Raw genomic sequence first — 17,547 nt, forward strand, 5'->3', positions numbered from 1 at the left:
CAGTGAAGTTGACCTTTGACCATTTGGATATGAAATGTCATCACTTGATTTCATCCTTATAGAAATTAAAGTTAAATTGTGTCACAATTGGTGTCTGAGTTTGTGAGGTCACAGTGACCTTTGACCTTTTCCCACCAAAATCTGATCAGTTCATCTTTGAGTTCAAGTGAATGTTTGTGTCAAGGTTAAACAAATCCCCTCAAGATGATTTTGAGATATCACATGAAAGAAAACTGTGTTTTGTGAAGTCACCGTGACCTCAACCTTTGACCTTTGACCACCAGTTCATCCTTGAGTCCAAGTGGACATATGTGCCAAATCTGAAGAAATTCCGTCAAAGCATTACTGAGATATCAGTTGATGAGATTGGGATGGACATATGGTCGGACAGCCCTGGCGTCGCCCGTTATCACCAAACAGTGACGCTATAAAGGTCAAACACACCATTGGTTGTTAGAAATGAGGTTTACAACTTGTTATTTTTAACAGTCTAAATAATGTGGAGTGATTAACCTGTAGCTGACAGCCCCACAGCGATTGTAGCAGTTGATAATTAGACAGTTGCTCTCGGCTTCACAGCGGTCCCCCTGCAGCTCCGTCCTGCGAATTGTTGGTATCGTCTGCGTCTGTCATCTGTCCCTCCGCGCTCTCTGAGGAAGCTGACGAACTGGAGGAAGATGTGGAGACAATTTCTTCATACAGCTGGACAAAGTCGTGATTGCACTGCACGCCTCGGTCCTCAGTGTCAGATCGCGACGCCTCCGACCTCAAGGACACGTCTTCAAAAATGTTGGAGATGTAGTTGTCAATGAGAGCCAGCTCTGAAGTTGCACTCTCAGAGTCGAAGTTTGACCAAGCCTCATCCTCGTACTGTTGAAAATGAATTGGAAGACATCGTTTTTGCCTCTGGTAACGAGGGCATTTGTCATTTATCGAAAGAATTGTTGATAGATGAATCAGTAGCTGCCCTACCTCCATGTCTAGCATGATGTTGTTGCTGTAGATGTGAGCGAAGCACATCAGATTGTTGTGCAGGTAGACAAGCTCCTCGTAGTTCGCCTCATCATCGTTTTCACCATCACTGAAGTTCTTCTCGGCTTCATAGTCACCCTCGTCTGACAGGAAGTCCGAGTCCAGATCTTCCAGGGACATTGTGGTGATGCGTACAGCCTCCTGCCGCACCTATGATGGCATGTGTCAGTGTGTAGTCTGAGGCTGTACAGGTCTCCAGCAACGATCAGAATATCAGTGTTACCACAATAAATCCAATGTGTGTTTATCGTGCTAGGCGACCGCTTGCTGCTTTGATTTGAAAAGGCTGGTTGAGTTCTGGACTGCTGCTGTGTGTTCTGTGGTGTTAGATCATCTGAGCCGAGGATCAGTGTTTACACAACCCGAGCTTGACCTGCTTGGTGCGACCTTCAACCCTCGGACAATGTGCAGGACCAGTGCACCAAGCGGCACTTTTTGTTTGTATCATTGTCTTGGATGCAAAGAGGGGAATCTCAGAAACGGCAACAATGATCTTTTCCTCCACAGCTAAAAACAAAACTTTTTGGTCCAACATTACATCACTCTCCTTTTATCACCACCAGAGCTCACAGGTGAAAGTTATTCTCATTTGCATACAGTTAAAAACAGTTAAAAAAAACAAAAAAAAAACAACAACAACTTTTGAATGTGGTAAAAAATCTGCCCTGAGTTAAACATGTTCAACTTTTGACCCATCCAGTTTGCTATCTCACCACGCCCATACAAATTGAATGGCATTGGCCATGTTCTGGTGTCACACAGTGGCCAGTGGGTCTCTGCCATCATTAAAGAAGTAACAGATTTATACTGAGAGTTAGTAAAACCTTCACTTGTCCCTTGACCAACCCTCACTTTGGCCTGTTCAGCTTCCTCTTTGTCATGTTTATTTTAACACTACAACACACCGTTAGTTGCTCATTGCATTTCTTTTTAATAGCTGGAACCAGACCAGACCATAACTTTAAATGTATTAACATTACATTAAATTTTGCTCAAAAGAGAATCTGTTCAATATATTCAATGCCTGATATTTTCTAGGTCTTGACTGATACTGGATTTTGGAGGCTTAGGCTTAGTGTCGCCATTGTTAATAAATAAATAAAGTTAATTGTTTCTCTGGAAGATATTCTGCCTCAGTACATACACTCTTTACGCAGCACACTTGAGGGATCCTTGGAGAAACTTCTATCACATAAAAAGTATTTCAGTGGAATAGTTTTTATTCTCAGATCTCAGAATGATCCAGTATCACCTGGGCTTTTTCTCAATCTCCATTTGTAAAAGACAGTAAAATATAAAAATATCGTATACCCAGCCAAGTAATGCTTTGCTTTGCAAGATAATGTAATATTTCTAATCGTGGACACAAAAGTGAGCACCTCAGGACTGCTTGGCTGTCTGTAATTTAGTGCTGGGCTTTCCCCCTGCAACCAGCGTGTCGGCCTTGGCCTGATTCCAGGTCTGTTGTGCTACAGCAGGCGATGCCTTTTCTTGATCCGACTCCAGATCTGTCTTAGTTTTTATGCAATACTTCAGATGAGGGTTCTGTCAGATTCAGTGTCATGGAAATTTCTGTTAGGCCCAGGGGGAATGGGTCGAGAGTAAAGCCTGAACAAGAGTGTGTGCGTGTATCCTGTTAAAGTGGAGTTGTCATCATCGGAGTGCTGTGTGTTGTATACTTCTATCTTTGTGGGGACCAGTTTGTTTTAGACCTTATGGAGTGTGGACATTTTGGGAAAGTGAGGCTGCTTCTTACACCTTCAAAGGGCTGAATGAAGGTTAAAACCTGGTTTTAGAGTTCAGGTTAGGGACTACATTATGTCAATGAGTGTCTGCACAATGATAGTACGTGTGTGTGTGTGTGTGTGTGTGTGTGTAATGATAGTACGTGTGTGTGTGTGTGTGTGTGTGTGTTTTCCATCTGTGGTATGCTATGTGATTTGGGTTTAGGGTTCAGGTTAGAATTGGGTATAAGTTAGGATTGTGTGAGGGTTAAGGTTAGCATAAAGGGCTATGTAATGTATTATGTCAGTGAGTGTTTCATGATAGAAGTACATACGTGTGTGTGTGTGTGTGTGTGTGTGTCTTTTCCATCTCTGGTATGCAGTAACCTTGTTTACTATGTGACTGGCACCATGGCATTTGCTGTGAGCTATTTTTACCACATGAACTTGGCCCCGCAGAATAACACAATAACACACACAACACACCCTTTACATACTCTTTGGTGTGGCCTGCGTCTTCCGAGTCCCAGCAGATACACACTATAGGAAGTCAATATAAGCCCTCACAGACACACGCATATCAACACTATCATAACACCACTTATTCAAATCTAAACTTAGCGCGGCCTTAAAGAAAAGGCTGCAGTCTACAGGCTGGAATTCACACTCATTACACGCATCTCATTGTTGTTTGTGTGCGAGGCTCCAGTGAGATTTGACAGTGCGCACGTGAGACATGCTGTATCTCATATGTTTTAATTATATTAAATATGACATATTTTTATTTTCATTCTGTCCGCTGGATGTTTGGGCAAGTTTTTACTCTTTAGAAGATGCATTACGTTCATAAAATCTGAATTTTTTTTTCGGGAAATTGGGGAATTCTCACATGGACATGACAGTGGACATAACTTGTTTAGGTGTTTTGGTTTTGGGGAGATGTTTCAATTCATCCAGAACAACTAACTGAAATGTGTTTTGGGTGAAATAGAGTAAAGGCAGTGAGTTTTTGGCCTCCTTTCCCTCCACTCCGAACAAGTTTTACCTCTTGGCCTCCTTTTCTTTTCTTTTTTTTTTTTTCCTGAAATAGCTACTCTGGAAACTACAAAGATGGACAGACAGCAGCAACTTGATAACCAGCTCTTACATAAACAGAAACCTACAGTAGTTTGTTTGCATTAGTTTGTTGACAGATGCAGATCTGGTGAACATCGGCCACTTCCTGCATTTCTGCGTCAGATAAGAGTTTTACAGCGTGTACCTTTGATTTCCAGAAGCTCTGCTCTGGAGAGATCGACTGGTCTGTCCACACAGATCACTTCTATCATACACAAGTCTCTAGTTGATGGTGTATTATGATACCACAATACAAACGAGAAAGACATCTACAAGGCCTGTTCCTAATAAGAGTCCTGATTGTGTCCCTAAAACTAGAAAGAAAACCCCTTGAAAAGTAGGTCATTTACAGTGGGACTGGGATGTGTTTGTGTGTGTTTCTATGTTTGTGTGTAAATTCAGATTCTCCATCAGCTGGAATCCACAGGGACTCTGTGTCAGAGGGTGACACAGGCTTTCACAAACCCTGGCATCTGTCACTGCAGTCTGACAATGTGTGTATGTAGCTGACAGGAAACACACAGAGGAAATACTAATGCACGCCTTGGCCTTTTCATCCTCTCACTCTGATTGGCTCCTCTTCTCCACCTGTGGTTTCAGTCTTCAGTATTTCTCTTTCGCTCTTATTCAAAATACAAATGTTGTTGTTGTGTGTAAGGACTTTTTTGTACTTTCCTGTCAGTCGAGCAGTGTGGGCGGTACTTACTGGAAATATCGGAAAAATAAAGTTCATGGTGAACGCATACTTGGGGATCACCTTTCATTTACTACATTTACAATAAATGTCTGCTTTGATATTCTCTACTTCATCATATTTTTAGTTCATGAAAACTTTCTCTGCACCTCTCTCTTTATCCTTTGATCATTACGCTTTTTCAAACGTCTTCCTCTCTGTCTCCCAGGGAAGCCCTTTTATCTAGCGTTACTTGAGTTAGTTGAGTTAAACACAACACACTGTGTTATTATCTCTCCATAATGTGTCTGGTGCCCTTTGCAGTGAGCTGCATGCACTGTCAGTGGGTTGGAACTGTACAAGTGGCTAATGAGGCTGTAACCCTCAGGGCTGCTGTGTGCGGGTTGAGCCCAAACAGTCAGGTCTTGACTCATAACTTTGGCAAATGATGCCCACCCACACACAAACACACACACACACACACACACACACACACACACACACACACACACACACACACACACACATACATTTTGCACTGGTGTGCACTGGTCTCACTCTGCTCTTTGCTCTGTTGTTGCTTGCACCAAAGACATGTTTTTATGTTTTCGTGCATGTGTTTTCACATGTCAAGACATCAGGGCAAATTGTCATAATTATGTGACGGCTGTGATTCACATTTATGATTGTATTTACTGTAATGAAAGGAATGTTACACCTTTTTTTTTTTTTTTGCCAATCCCATTTTCTCATAATATCATAGTGGCACTTGTAAAGACCTTTGAGCTGCGTTCTTGTATGAATACAGATACATCGCTCACTCCCAGGCTGTTTTTTGTTGCTCTATTTTGCTTTGACTCCCACCCCCCCCCCACCCCCCCTTCTATATCTCCACTTCTTCTAATCTAATGTGACCTCTGCGTGTGTTTCTCATGTCAAAACATTTGACAAGAAGTTGGAGTCAAATCTACAATAGCTGTGGCTGGGGTTCTCCCCCCACCCGCCCTCAGGGCCCAGATGCTTGTGAATGTCCCGCCATGACAAAATGAATGTCATGCTCAAGTGCCTGTTTTTACAGACACACTTGTATAAGATTTAGGCTTTTATTAAAACCTCCTTTCCTTGCCAGAGCTGCTCGTCAACAGTCGTCTAAAATCCTTTAATCTGTTCTCGTACTTACTGTTTATCTTGTCTTATTTCTCACAAACTTTGCATATTACGACACATTTTCGTACTTCATAAATAATATGTAAAACTTTGCTATAATTCATATTGTGCATTGTCTTACATTCAGTCTTCACTGTCAGTTAGTTCTGTGTTGCTTTGCTCACTCTTACTGCAGTTCTAGTTCTTCTTTGATCTCTTCTTTATATGCTGCTCTATTGTTTTATTCATATTTGCAGTCATATTTACTGGTTTTAAAGTGGCTTTAAAATGTGAATTATTTAAATTTTGCCCTCATAAACATGTTATTGTAACTCAGTTCACATTGGAGTTGTGGCTGGGGGTGGTTTTAAACATCTCTTTCTTCTCCTGCTTTTTTTTATTCCAGGATGCTAGTTACTGGCTGCAGGTCCACCGGCTGGAACACGGAGATGGCGGCATCCTGGACCTGGATGATGTGCTCTGCGATGTGGCCGACGACAAAGACAGGGTGAGTGATGCTTAATGGTGAAAACACAGGAGCTTTGGTGGTTGTTTCCCCACCACCCTCTGTTGTTTCAGAGCTTGAGCAGAGCTCCTTGTGAATACTGACAGAATTGGCAACATGTGTGTTTCAAGTATGTTCTGTTTGATTGTGTTTAAGAGCCAATGCAGGGGCGGGGGTCATCTTCACAACGTTTGAGATATTTCACATTTGGAGGTCGTAGTTTATACCAACTTCTCAGTTTCCCCTCATTTAGTGAAAGCTTGCATGTCTGAATAGTCTCTGACTGTCATCTGGAGTTGGAGCGTAGTGTTTTGCGAGAGCTACCAAACAAAAGCACCAGGTGTAAATTTTACAGTGTGTCAATACAAGGGCTGCACAATATGAAATTAAAAAAAAAAAATCAGGTTGTGATTATTGCAGGATTTCAGTTGGAATGGTAGTTTTTGCATTTCATTTTCACTGAAAAAATATAAAAATGACGATGTAATTTTTGTTGTGTCAAACAAACACGTTCCTTCACGTCTGGAGAAAATGATTTATAGATCGGGGTGTCTCTGTAGCTTTACCCGTAGCCTTACCTTTATCAAAGAAATTGCAGCTCCTGCGATTTGGATATTGCACTTGGCCATATTGCGATTCCGATTACATTTCAATTATTTGTGCAGTCCTGGTCAATACACGAGACACAGCTGTAATATGTTATATCCACAGGTAGGGCTGAACTATTAATCAAAATATTATCGCAATCACAATAGGGCCAAGTGCAATATCCAAATCACAGGAGCTGCAACAGACCATGAATGAAGCACTGCGGTGCCACATTCTCCAGATTACAACTAGGGTTTCTGTTGTCCGAGTCAGAGGAAGTGCTTCCTGACCAATCAGATAAGATCATTTCTTGTGTACCAAAGCAGCACTTATCTGTTCCTCGGCTTTCATTAATAACATTGTTTACCATCTCGTCGATCTGTGGAGGCCATTATATGTTTACGCTAGCCTGTGTTATCTTCTCTGTTAATCTGATCTGAAAACAGATCACTTTAGCTTTACTGAAGAGATGCTGAGCTTCATAGTTGGAGACATAAACTGTTCTCTGGAACTGAACTGTCAGTGAATGACTTTGTCTTTGCGTTACGTGTGAAGTTTGTCAGAAGTTAACCTTCACTGCTCTGACTTCAGCTCTTGAACCTTGTGCACCGTCAGGGTCAAACACCTGACAAATTGCGCTTCCTTACATTCCGGCTCATCCGACGCCTTTGGGGCTTTTTTTTCCCCCCAGTTTAGGAGTGAAGCTGACGAGGGGATCAGACCCTGACTGACAGCCGGGAGGTCACAGGGTCACATTCTGTGCTGTGGACAAATATTTCAGTACACTCTGCTCAATAGACAAAGGTGCTGAAGCATGTGTAGCACTGAGAAATCATTGGACAGGAGTAAATTGTAAGGTCTTGACCTCATTCTGTAAAGTGCCTCTTATTGTGATACTATATGGATAAAACTGACTTGAACAGAATTTAATTATGTTAGACAAAAATAGCTTTACATCACAGATCAGGATGAGGATTCTTTTCTACAGTGCAAATGCTTCTAAACTTCTGAGACTTGTCTGATGTAGTGCTTCTTTAAATGTGAATCATTTTTGTTTTCTTCTATGCTAGTTTATGGATCGAGTAATTGCAGGTTTATCAATAATGAAATCAGTTTGTAGCTGTAGCCCTGATGTTAGCAGTAAAACAAGAACAGGAACTTTAATTGTCTTCATTTCCTTATTTAAATCAAAAGAGAGAACCACCGTTATGAAGGAGACACATGTTGGGAGTGGTTATTTGGGAAGCGGTAGCACTGACATGCCACACACTCATTAGTTTAGAGTAATTATAGTGTACCAATATCACACAGTTGATGCAAGTCAATATAATCAGACTGTGATGGAGTTGGTCCACTCAGTAAAATTTGGCATCTCGACAGAAATCCTGTCACATATTTTCAGATTTGAGTTTCTGACATTCTAGTCATGTTTTGGCAAAACTTTCAAATGCCCTGATGTGAAATGTAGCTCAAGCAAAACTTAGATTTAAGTACGAATTTCTAGTTCAGTTGAGCGAGAGCTATGTGACCTCTGGCTTCTCCGATACAGTGTTCAACTTAAAGGAATTTTGACGCTGTTGGTGGCGAGCACTCTCTCTCTCCCTTTCGCAACTCTGTTAACCTCATGTTTATAGGCCTGCAGGTGTGAGTGTGTATCTGCATGTGTGTCAGTGTGTGTGTGTGTGTGTGCGCGTGTGTGGGTGTTCACCCTCACGATGAGCTTTCATCATGCTATCTCTTCACATCCCTCTCTCTTTCCGTGGCCCTCTCTGCTTCGTCCCCACAGGCGTTTTCCACTTCAGAGAATGTGTACATTTCATGTATGACAAGCCGTCAGCCTCGCTGACACAAATCTGCACCGCTCTGACTCTCAACCCTGTGGGGATCGCTGAATGTTTTAGTTCCCTGCACAGTTTGAATGACCGTATTTTTAAAAAAAAAAACACACACAAATGACAACTATTGAAAAATGTAAATGTCACTGTATGGAAGTCAGTAAAAGGTTAAAAGTTGAATCAATATTTAGTAGCATTTGATGTTTCCATTGTTCGCCAGATGTCTGAAGCAGGACTGTGACGAAGATTTCAATTGTTGATTAATCAGTTCATTTTTTTTTTTTTTTTTTTCAATCATTTAGTTAAATATAGTGAAAAATACCCTTTGCATGAGCTCAAGGTGACGTCTTTAAATTGCTTGTTTTGCCCAGACACGGTCAAAAACTGTTGTAAACCAAATGGGCATTTTTGTTTTATAAATGTCTTAACACTCCTTGTCCAGACTCGTTGTAGACATAAATATACTCTGCTTTGAGTAATAACATGTGACTGACATATTTGTGTTCACAAAAAGTTCAGTTACTGTTTAACTAAGTTTAACTACTGTACACATGACATCTTCTGCTTCACCAAAAGGTCCGTCCTCAGGGTTTGTGCAGCGGAGGGTTCAGCTTTCCTCACATGTCCCAAATGTCCCAAAATCTTTATTTAATATGCATTTTGTTCTTATGACCTAATTGCATTTTTCAGGAATAAACACCAAAACAGTTCCATATATGTGCATAGATGTCAGATGGATAATTCAAGCAGAGTTCCACAAAAACTATGTCCATTTGTAGATGGAATGGAAATATACTGCAAAACTGCAACATCCAGATGTGCGGAGATATTATTTCATTGTTTTGACTCAGCTCAGTCAGGAAATATCTGATACTCACTTGTAAGTTGTCTTTAAAAGGAAAAAGTAAATGTAAATAAAAGAAAAAGTAAAAGCGTAGAATCTATGACCAAGCATTAAATACCTTTCGATACGCAGCAGTTTGTGATATTCAGTGTCATCAAGTTTTTTGTCGGTGTGTTGGTTTAGTTTCCTCCGACCCTCAGAGCGCCATACCCTGCCCGCTATTTTATTCAGTGATTAAAATCTCATCTTCATCTGATTATCTCAGCACGTTGTGATGATATTGTGGAATTGAAATGTACTGTGAGGCAGTATGTGCGGTAATGAGCTGAACTGAAGTGGGCAATGTTATGTGCCAGCAGCTGTTTAGATAATCTACAGCTTGCTGGCGCTCGGCCAGACGCAGGTTAAAGGGAATCCAACACAGAGTGTAAAAGAGAAAAACTGTAGGGGATTTGTTGGGTGTTTTTATTTTTATAACTAAAAACTCAAAGTATTCAAGTCTCAGAGTCGTGTCCCGGACACGCTGTTAAAAGTGGACTTATAAACTTACACGCCTCTCATCTTCTGAAACAGTGAAAAGTTCATTAAGTTATTGTTTGCTTTGAATTTTCTAAATGTCAGTTTCTCTTTGGCCGCCTCCACCAACAATTCAAAATGCTCAGTGAGCTGAGCGGCCACGAATAACTAGAAGTGAATGACAACCCAGTAGGAGCTGATGGATGACGGAGAGCTTGGTATCGTTGGATCCCGTGTGCAAACTGGATGAGTTGACTGAAGTCCAGAGAGACACTTAATACTGGCAGATGGCCGATGGTGAAACCCTGGATGAACTACAGCGAGGAGACGGTGGCAGTGATACTGATGGGCAGCAAACTGACTCCGGCTGAATCCCACTGTGCTTTGCTGTAGCCTCAGGACTGAGTGTTTGCAGCCTGGTAGAGCCAGTAGAGCGCGCAGTGGAAAGCGGGGCTCAGAGCCACAGTTCATGGACTCTGCTGGCCCACATCCCTGCTCTGAGTGTGTGTGTGTGTGTGTGTGTGTGTGTGTGTGTGTGTCTGAATGTGTGAGAGTGCAGAAGTGTGAGGTCACTGTTTGTATCTGCCTCGATCACAGGTGTGTGGCTGTGTGCGAGGGCAGGGTTTCACCTCAAGTGTGAAGATGAATCCAGCTTCTGTGTGGCGATGTGTGTGTCATGGATAAATATCTATAAATGTGTGTTTGGGCTTCTGACCTCTGACGTCAGGGAGATGCTTTCCACCGTTTGCCGCTATTAAGCTCAGCTGATCCTGTGGGAAAATGACATTTAAGACAGGCCTTTCTTTATCAATTGGATTAATGTATTGGATGTAAAACCATTATAGTGTGAGGTGTCAATTTTTTGTGCATGAGAAGAAGAAGCAAAAGATGGAGGGACGTAGACAAATTCATGTTGAAGAAAAGTCTTAAACAGACGGGATAAAAAGCGTTTTTTACACTGATTCACATCAGTGTGACTTGGCCTGAGAAAAGAGGGAAAGATGCAGGAGTTAATCGTGTATGCGGGTGTGAGTGACTCCATGTGTCCTGCTGAACATGACTGGTGGTCTCCTGGCAGCTGTGACTCATCTCTGCCATTCCACAGGAGCTTTTTAAAGACTGGAAGGAATGGCTGGCCCATCACACAAGGACACTTTTATTAGCTTACACTGGAATGAAACGCACAGGCAGCATGTAGCACCCGTCCTGGGAGTACAAGTATATACTGTTTTGTTTTTTTGTTTTTTTTTTAAAAGTACGTTGCAGTGTGTGTGTGTGTGTGTGTGTAGCTGTCTCTGAGTCTTTTAAAGTGGAGTGAAGTGTAAAAGTGTGTGTGTGTGTGTGTGTGTGTGTGTGTGTGTGTGTGTGTGTGTGTGTGTGTGTTTTTGTGCAGATACAGTATGTATCATCCATGCCAGGAAAAGTGGCGGCTTGCCCTCAAACTTATAATGTTTTTCCAGATGCCATCTTTCCATCCGTTCATCTTCCTTCCTTTCCTTTCTTCCTTTTTTTTTTTTTTTTTTTCCACCTCTCACACTAAGTGAGAACTCTGCCTTTCAGAGCTGCATTAACTCATCTCTGACCTTCATTAACCGCGATCACTTGGAGGAATCCACTCTCTGGCAGCTCGATCTGCACTCGCTCGGTTGATGCTGACGCCATGGAAAATACTTTTTTCTGATTGGCTGGCAAGTCCCTCTTTAAAACTGTGTTAACAAACACCTTAAACATAGTTGGTCAGTACTTTCAACCACTCTTCTAAATAAGTGTGTGGGGTTTATTATACTGCAGGTAACCATGGCAGCAGTGTATGCCTGACAGTAGACTTCCTGTATACATCTAGACTTCAGTGGATACATTATTAACTGTACATCTTGTGCATTATTTTTGCATGAGTCTCCATTGTGTATTCCTTACCTAGCGCTGAGGTGGAAACTGTCTGTGTGATTTATTTAAACTGTGTACACTGTGTTTCAGGGAGATATATTCTGTCTTTTTACACGACTAAATACTCCATTAAGTCATAAAATTTAACTTCACCTGGAGCAACATTAAAGTTCTGCTTATGTCTGAACGTCTCAGTGATTTGGCGCTCTGAATTCACCGCAGATATTTTGACTTGTCTTAGCGGGGAAGCACAGATGTAATTAAATAAAACATTAACGAGGGCACACTTCCAATAAGTGTCCCAGAATATCGCACACATACACACACAGGCACGCATATTTTTGTCTCTTCTTCACACACACACACACACACACACACACACACACACTCACACACTCACACACTCGACATGACATGCCCCAGGTGTCCGGTGACAGGCTCGTCCCTACACACACTCCTGCAGCGAAGTCATGACCCTGAATGATGGCACCTGGGTTGTGCCAGCTCCACATTCCTGTGGTTGTGTGTGTGTGTGTGTGTGGCTGTGTGTGTGTGCGTGCGCGCAGCTGTGCCCGCTGCTACTCCGTCACTGACATATCTGGTCCCGGTGAGCGTGCCGCCTGGGTGTGTGACACACACGTTGAGTTTTTAACTGTGACCTTACAGCTGATCATATTTGTTGTTTGTTGGTGTATTACATTTTGTTGGTTACTTTTTTTTTATCACATGCTTAATGTTTTGTCTTATTTTTTAAATGTTACACAATGTGGATATCAACTTTCTAAGTTCCCAAATGCTTGTTTAAGAAATTTAAGTCATTCTTTTTTTTTTCTAAATTTTGTTGCTGGGTAGAAATGAGCACTTCTTATTCTGGACTATGCTTTTCTCATATGAGGTTTTTTGTTTGTGTGTGTGTTTGCTCTGGATCCAGGCGATGTCCCGGTCTGAGCTGAATATAGATGCGTCTCGCAGCGTAAGGAGACGAGTAGACGGACACAGACAGAGAGACAGACAGGAGGGGCCATGAGGTCAAATAAACCCAGAAGAGTTTCTTAAAACGACTCCTTCAGTCTTCTGTCTGTCTTGTTGCAGAATATCAAGAGACGCTCAGGCTACCAGTGACATATTTGTGTGAGGAGTGTGTGTGTGTGTGTGTGTGTGTTTATATACGTGAATGGAGTGACTTGATCCTTGTGAACCCAGAGTGTCAGCTGCCATTTAAAGTCCGGCAGCGCTACTGAATAACAGCAGCGTTTACTCAAGGAGCGTCTTGCTTTGATGGTTGTGATGTGAAATAATCTTTTTACTCCATCATTTAAACCGTTTATCTTGTCATGGATCATGGCGGGCTGGATCCTCTCCCAGCATTCGCTGGGTGGTCCAACCCAGACAGGCTGCCAGTCTATCACAGCATGAACACCGTCCTCCTCCTGAAAGTGACATCCACCTTCCTCTCTTACAGTACTGAGCCAGTTTTAGCTGACACCCATAAAAACACTGAGGTGTTTACACATATTGATCCCGTGTCTCCATTCGGCTCGTTTGTTATGTCTGTTGATATTGATTTTTCTGAGCGTGCACACAGACCAGTGGAGATGCTGTGAAACTGAATCCCACTGAGCCTTGTTATTACCGACGCTGGCTGATGCTGAACGGAGAGATCTTTCTCAGATTGGAGACCAACCGTTTCAGGAAGGAAGAGGAGGCTTTTTGTATTGGAGGGTGATGCTAGGTAAAGTGAGTAAAACCTCTATGTGCTTCCCAATGTTTTTCTTATCAATTAATTAATATTTAAATACAAGAGATGGCTTCATTTTGTATAACTTAACGCGATGATTTAATGCCTATAAGATCGGCATTTTCAGGTGCCATTATTTGCTGCCACCTTAGCCTGAATGTTATATTTTTTATGTAGTGCAAACTAAAGGAGGAGACACAGCTGTAGCCTCTTTTTAAAGCCATCCAGGGACATAGATACCATAGATAGTGCTGTTGTGAGAGAGATATGGGTCTGGACCAGTGCTTGTGTGGAACTCCTCCAGCTACACCATAGTTGGAATGGATGAGGGGTCAGCCAAAAGATCTAAAACAAGCCTCTCATATACTGAAATATAAACTGTAGTTTGTGACCGAGACCTTCCCTTGAATAATTGAACATTTGCCAGTTTCATACCAGCCAAATGAATGATGGTTCTGGCTGAGGCTGGCACTCCTTTGGCTGTTGCAGCTCATGGTTTTTTACCTTGTTCCTCCTTCACACTCAGTATCCAGTGCTTTTACTGGGAAAACCCTGAAATGAAGTAGAGGTGAATGCTGCATTAATATACTGATAAAACATGCTTATCTTTCACTGTGACACACGTGGAGGGACGTTTCTCCTCCACCAAACCACACCCAGCCAACTTCTCCTCCGGCCCGAGGATCTTCCCGAGAGAGTTTTGGGGATGACCTCATTTATTCCAGACTAGCCCTCCTTCTTCTTCTCCTCCTCCTCCCCTTACTTCCTCCCTCTCTCCAGCCTCCTAATGAGAACAAGATGACAACTTTGTACCAGACTCAGCTGGAGTGACACAGAAACTCTGTGAGGCAGACCGAGGAGGGTCTAGGACTGACAGAAAATGACGCACTGGGATTTGTGTTGTCCGCGAAGGGTTATTGTAAGATGTGATTGATCGTACATTCATATCTGTGCACATCAACACCCTGAAGCACTGTAAATCACATTCCTCAGTGTGTGTTTTTCTGAGTATAACAATATGAACAAACTCACAGCTATGTTCTTTCTGCAGGGTACTTGGCAAACCAAGCTTTGAATGTTTTTACTACTAACCATCAGTAGATTTACATGCAATCTACATGCAACAATATCCACTGCTTCTTTTATTACATCTAATTGCCTTCAGATGTAACTTAATGACATCTAATTGCCTCACCATCAATTAGGCGGTTAACAAGCTCCTTCTTAAGTCTTTGTAAATCATTGGAGCTTGAGGTTTGGGACCGAAATTAATTTCCAAAATAGCAAAACATGTTTAAACATGTAAAGAAATGTTGTACAAAAATGTGTTTAGAGGCTGTTTGAACTGTTGAGGTGTGTTTCTGCTGCTGCGACTCGTCATGTTTGAACAGCCCGTCGCTTGTGCTTTGCAAAACAGTGGCACCACTCACCCTGTTAATGAATGCAAGGCCTTATGGGAGCTTTCAGTGAGGCTTGAGGTGGCTCCTGGGTAAAAAAAAAAAAAAAAAGCATGTGTAATGGTGTCCTTTGCTGGTGTTGGTTGCTATGACTGCACCACTGCAAGAAAAGATTCAAACGCACATTCATACTACATATATATATAAAAAAAAAAGCATTAGATGTTGATTACAGAATATGATATTGGTTTATTTTACGGGTTGCACAATTTCAAAATAATTTCTCAGGATGTTTCCCTAAAAGGACAATGTCATTTGGTACCAATTATAGGGGAAACTAGAAACAAGACACATAACATACTAGGCTTTAGTGATATCCAAAATTGAATATCAGGATATACAATATTATTGAGGCATGATATTACTAAACAGAAGTTTTATTTGTCACATGCAAGTGGTCAATGCACAGTAAGGGCAACTGCAGCAGGGTAGACTGTGCAAAATAAATAAATAGATAAATAAATAATAATTTAAAAAATGCTTTTGATATTATGAAAAATATTGCATATGGTGGGAAATATCATGATATTTGATATTATTGTACATTGTCCCAAGTCTAATAAATACCAACTTATTTATTTTATTTTTTAAAGAAAGAACAATAAAATAATGCATTCATTATACATACAGCTTAACAAGTCCAAACATGACTATTACACAAACTGTAGGAAAGCCACGCCTTTCCTCGGTATCTTTAAAATATCAACACACCCATGTACAAATGCCACAGAAATTTGAGGGTAGAAGCTGGAATATGGTGATTCCGAATGCACATTATTTTCATAGCAGATTGCACCAGTTGACAGATTTGAGCCTCCAGCTTTCCGTACCAATCAGTAATATCGATTCAAATGATGCTGTCCTGTACAATGTGGTAAAACACTAACAAGAGCTTCTGTTCAACACCCTACAGTCCCAAATATCTGCATCAGTAGCTTCGATGTGGCAGTTTAACAGAGCAAAAGATGGTTACTCTGGAAAGAGAAGGTTACGCTACTGATTTGTTGGGATTATTTGATAATGTAACAACTGAGCACAGTCGGATTTTCCTCTGTAATTGGCACCACATTGCAGAGTGCTGTCCAGGACCCTTTCTAAAAAAAAAAAAAAATTTCAGTCACATCATTTTCTAGGAAAGTACGGCACCTGTAAATACAGTGTTACCCTGAATGTTACACAATGTGCTTTGTGGAGTGATTACTCACACGCACACTTAAGCAGCCTCAGCATTTCACCTTGAGTGATTGTCACCTACACAAACCCTGAGTCATGATTACTCATTTGTGTGGCTATGCATACGTATGCATGCACTCAATGCATGTAAAGTACATTCACGTCCAGTGCATTGTATGTCATTGTGCGTTTGATTTTGTGCGGTAGATCCTTTTGAGCAATTGCAGCTCCTCTCTTCAGCCCACATCAACCCACGGTGCCCATAAACACACAGGTTAGCAGTGAGGTAACCGTCGCAGGCTGTCATCTCCGTCTGTGGTAAGAGAGTGAGGCAGACTTTCCTCCCTCTCTCTGTGTCTGCTTCGGTCAGGGCTCAGCGACCAGAGAACCCACAACACCCTGGAGCTCCACAACGCCTTACATGGACAATAAGAAATGAAGCAATGTCACATTAACATTTCTTATTATCTGTTTAACCACTGGGTTGATGCTCTAATCAAACAGGAGAAAGACAGAAATTATTATTATAATCACTGGACTAAAATCTTAAACCTCACCTTCCAGCTATAACTTATCTGACAGTGGCATCCGGCATAAAACACCTGGGGCATTAACAAAATAGCAACACCTCATTTTAGCCAGCGCAGATCTGTTCCGGCGGCCTGCCACCAGTATTAGTTCAGTGCTGCCTACCGGTAACACAAGCTCATTTACCACTGGCACCAGGAGCTTTCAGCATGACAACTAAATATGGACAGAGCCAAAATAACAGGGGGGACTTTTTGTACTCAGGGTGTTAAGCTGTAATGGTCGAGCATGGCACCACCGCTGCCAGGGTGTGGACCAATTCACCTCTCAACTCTCCCTCTTTCCTCATGGACTAATGTAGAGTCAAAGAGAATTAAAGCTCCTCAATAGACCTACAAGATGCCTGTGACGTACTTAACCGTTAACTGGCATGCGGTTGTGTTTGCATCTCCTCTAAAGCAGATTTGGGTGACTGTTATAAGCCCTTACTTTGGAAGGAACTCCTTGCTAATGTTCACCTTTTTAATGCCAACAGTTCCCTTCACACTAAGCCAATTATACCTCCTGTGTTGCGAGAGCAAGTACATCTTCGGTGCCGCTTACGATTCAAGAAAATTCTGCATCCAATCTGCAGAAAGGATGAGAAGAAAAGATAACAGCTGCCAAACAAAGAGAGTGCAGTTTCCTCTGAAAACTATTGTCTGAAGAGGAGGATCTCATTCAACTACAGATGTATCAGAAGAGGGGGGGGGGGTTCTGGATTTGTATGGGCTTTAGGCTTTTTT

General features: G+C 41.8%; 1 protein-coding gene across 11 annotated transcripts in view; it reads left to right on the forward strand.

The window, feature by feature from the left end:
• pard3ab (par-3 family cell polarity regulator alpha, b) overlaps positions 1-17,547 on the forward strand; it is a 243,006-nt gene that overhangs the window by 33,418 nt on the left and 192,041 nt on the right. For all 11 annotated transcript variants that reach the window (XM_023424526.2, XM_087178806.1, XM_087178812.1 and 8 more), the window contains exon 2: positions 6,098-6,199. In XM_023424526.2, the coding sequence (XP_023280294.1) occupies positions 6,098-6,199 (102 nt within the window). The remainder of the gene's footprint in view (positions 1-6,097; positions 6,200-17,547) is intronic.

This window comes from Seriola lalandi, unplaced genomic scaffold (genome assembly GCF_002814215.2).
Source record: "Seriola lalandi dorsalis isolate HSWRI2012SDOR001 ecotype SW California unplaced genomic scaffold, Sedor1 jcf7180002054736, whole genome shotgun sequence".
Classification (NCBI taxonomy): domain Eukaryota; kingdom Metazoa; phylum Chordata; class Actinopteri; order Carangiformes; family Carangidae; genus Seriola; species Seriola lalandi.